Source organism: Terrapene carolina, unplaced genomic scaffold (genome assembly GCF_002925995.2).
Source record: "Terrapene carolina triunguis isolate 2854851 unplaced genomic scaffold, T_m_triunguis-2.0 Scaffold662, whole genome shotgun sequence".
Taxonomy (NCBI): Eukaryota; Metazoa; Chordata; order Testudines; family Emydidae; genus Terrapene; species Terrapene triunguis.
In genome coordinates, this window is record NW_020665013.1 from 948,270 (window position 1) to 950,117 (window position 1,848).

The 1,848-nt window shown below is 64.0% G+C and overlaps 1 protein-coding gene across 1 annotated transcript in view; it reads right to left on the bottom strand.

The window, feature by feature from the left end:
* Nucleotides 1-1,848, bottom strand: part of FBN3 (fibrillin 3) — a 109,234-nt gene that overhangs the window by 71,041 nt on the left and 36,345 nt on the right. The window contains 2 exon segments of the mRNA XM_029913472.1: nt 612-734; nt 1,150-1,272. Of these exon segments, the coding sequence (XP_029769332.1) occupies nt 612-734; nt 1,150-1,272 (246 nt within the window).

Below are 1,848 nucleotides of genomic sequence, written 5' to 3' on the forward strand. Positions count from 1 at the left end.
GGTCAGGGTCTGTGGGTCACAGCGCAGGGTGGGGGTCGGGGTCAGGGTCTGTGTCAGAGCAGCCAATCAGGGCTGACGAAGGAGGCAGGTGGTGCTCTCCCCACAGCCCCAGGCCCAGGAGCTGACTGGAGGGGTGGGGGAAGAGGGAGCAGAAAGAGCCGAGCAACTCAAGGTGGCTCTTCTCCCCGCTCCCCCACTCTCCTGTCAACAGTGGGGATGCTCCCCCCAGGCTCACCATGTGTGTCACGGACCAGGGCTGTGAGGACCCAGATGTGAGCAGATGGTGCTGCGGAGGGAACCAAGTATCAGGAAAAGGACATTGAGTTAACCTGTGGAATTCACCGCCTCTAGTCTCCGGGAGGCCAAAGTCTGACTAGGACTGAAAGCAGGATTAGCACTTTGCCTGGAGAACAAACCACCCCCAGTTACATTGGACAAGCCAGAAACCTCCAGGGCATGAGCCAACCTCGAGAGTCTGGGGCCAGAGAAACTCCCCTCTGGGCAGGTTCTGCACCTCTCCTGTCTCTACCAATGAATGGGGGCTGAGTGAACCCTGGAGCGGCTGGTTCACACTGGGAGTGGGGCCTGGGGATGCTGGAAGCTGCACTCACCCACACAGCCCACTCCTGTGGGGTTCAGCTCGAAGTCCTGGGGGCAGTTGCACAGGTAGCTGCCCGGGGTGTTGACGCACAGCCCGTTGATGCAGTTCACGGGGTCCGCGCACTCGTTGATGTCTGCAGGGACGGGAACGACTCAGTATCAGGAGCAATCACTGATCACCAAGGAAACCTCAGTGATCGCCCCAGTTGGGGAGGGTACCGGCTGCCTCCCTATGCTCCCCACATGACGGGGAGCGTTCTCACGCCCCCAGGTGATGACAGACAGCCCATCCCCTCCCCCACCTCTGCCAGGGCTCAGACCTCAGGATCAGTCGAGTGACAGGCGGTCTACTGAGGGCACTGCAGGATCATTGGCAGCTGGCCCTGGTTAGAGCAAGCCCTGCCCTGGGCAAACCTGGAGCCCGCAGGGCCTGTCGCTGAGCTCCCGGGTGCCAGGCTCCCCTCCGGGGCTGGGACCAGTTCGTCCCCTGCAGATGACCCCAGGGCGCTGACCAGGGAGAACCGATTCCCAGGCGTAGGCCCCAGCTACCTGTGCAGTTGCCTCCGCTCCTGTCGAGCTCATAGCCGTCATCACAGGCACAGCGGAACATCCCAGGCAGGTTCTGGCAGCTCCCGAAGACGCAGATGTTCTGGAAGGTGCATTCGTCGATGTCTGCCAGGGAGACAGAGCTGGGCTGAGGGGCCAGCGGAGCAGCTTCCCCTCTACCCCCCATGTGACAGCAACAGCAGGCCAGGCCGGATTCCTGCTCCTCCAGGACACTTCTCTGGTGCAGCAGGGGACGCTGCCCTGGGCTCAGTGTGTACCCCGTGCAGCAAGCCCGCACCTTGAGCCCCCATCTTCACCACCTGCCCTTGTTCTACAGCTGGGCCCTCAGCAGCCCCCAGGTAGCACCTTTGCCTGAGCCTGTGCGGAGAACTCAGCCCCTCGCCAGGCAGATGAGTGGAGTGTGTGAGGGGAAGGGCCATGAGCCTGCCCCGGGGGATCTCTGTGTGAGGAGAAGGGCCGGGCGCCTGCCCCGGGGGATCTCTGTGTGAGGAGAAGGGCCGGGCGCCTGCCCCTGGGGATCTCTGTGTGAGGAGAAGGGCCGGGCGCCTGCCCCGGAGGATCTCTGTGTGAGGAGAAGGGCCGGGCGCCTGCCCCGGGGGATCTCTGTGTGAGGGGAAGGGCCGGGCGCCTGCCCCGGGGGATCTCTGTGTGAGGAGAAGGGCCGGGCGCCTGCCCCGGGGG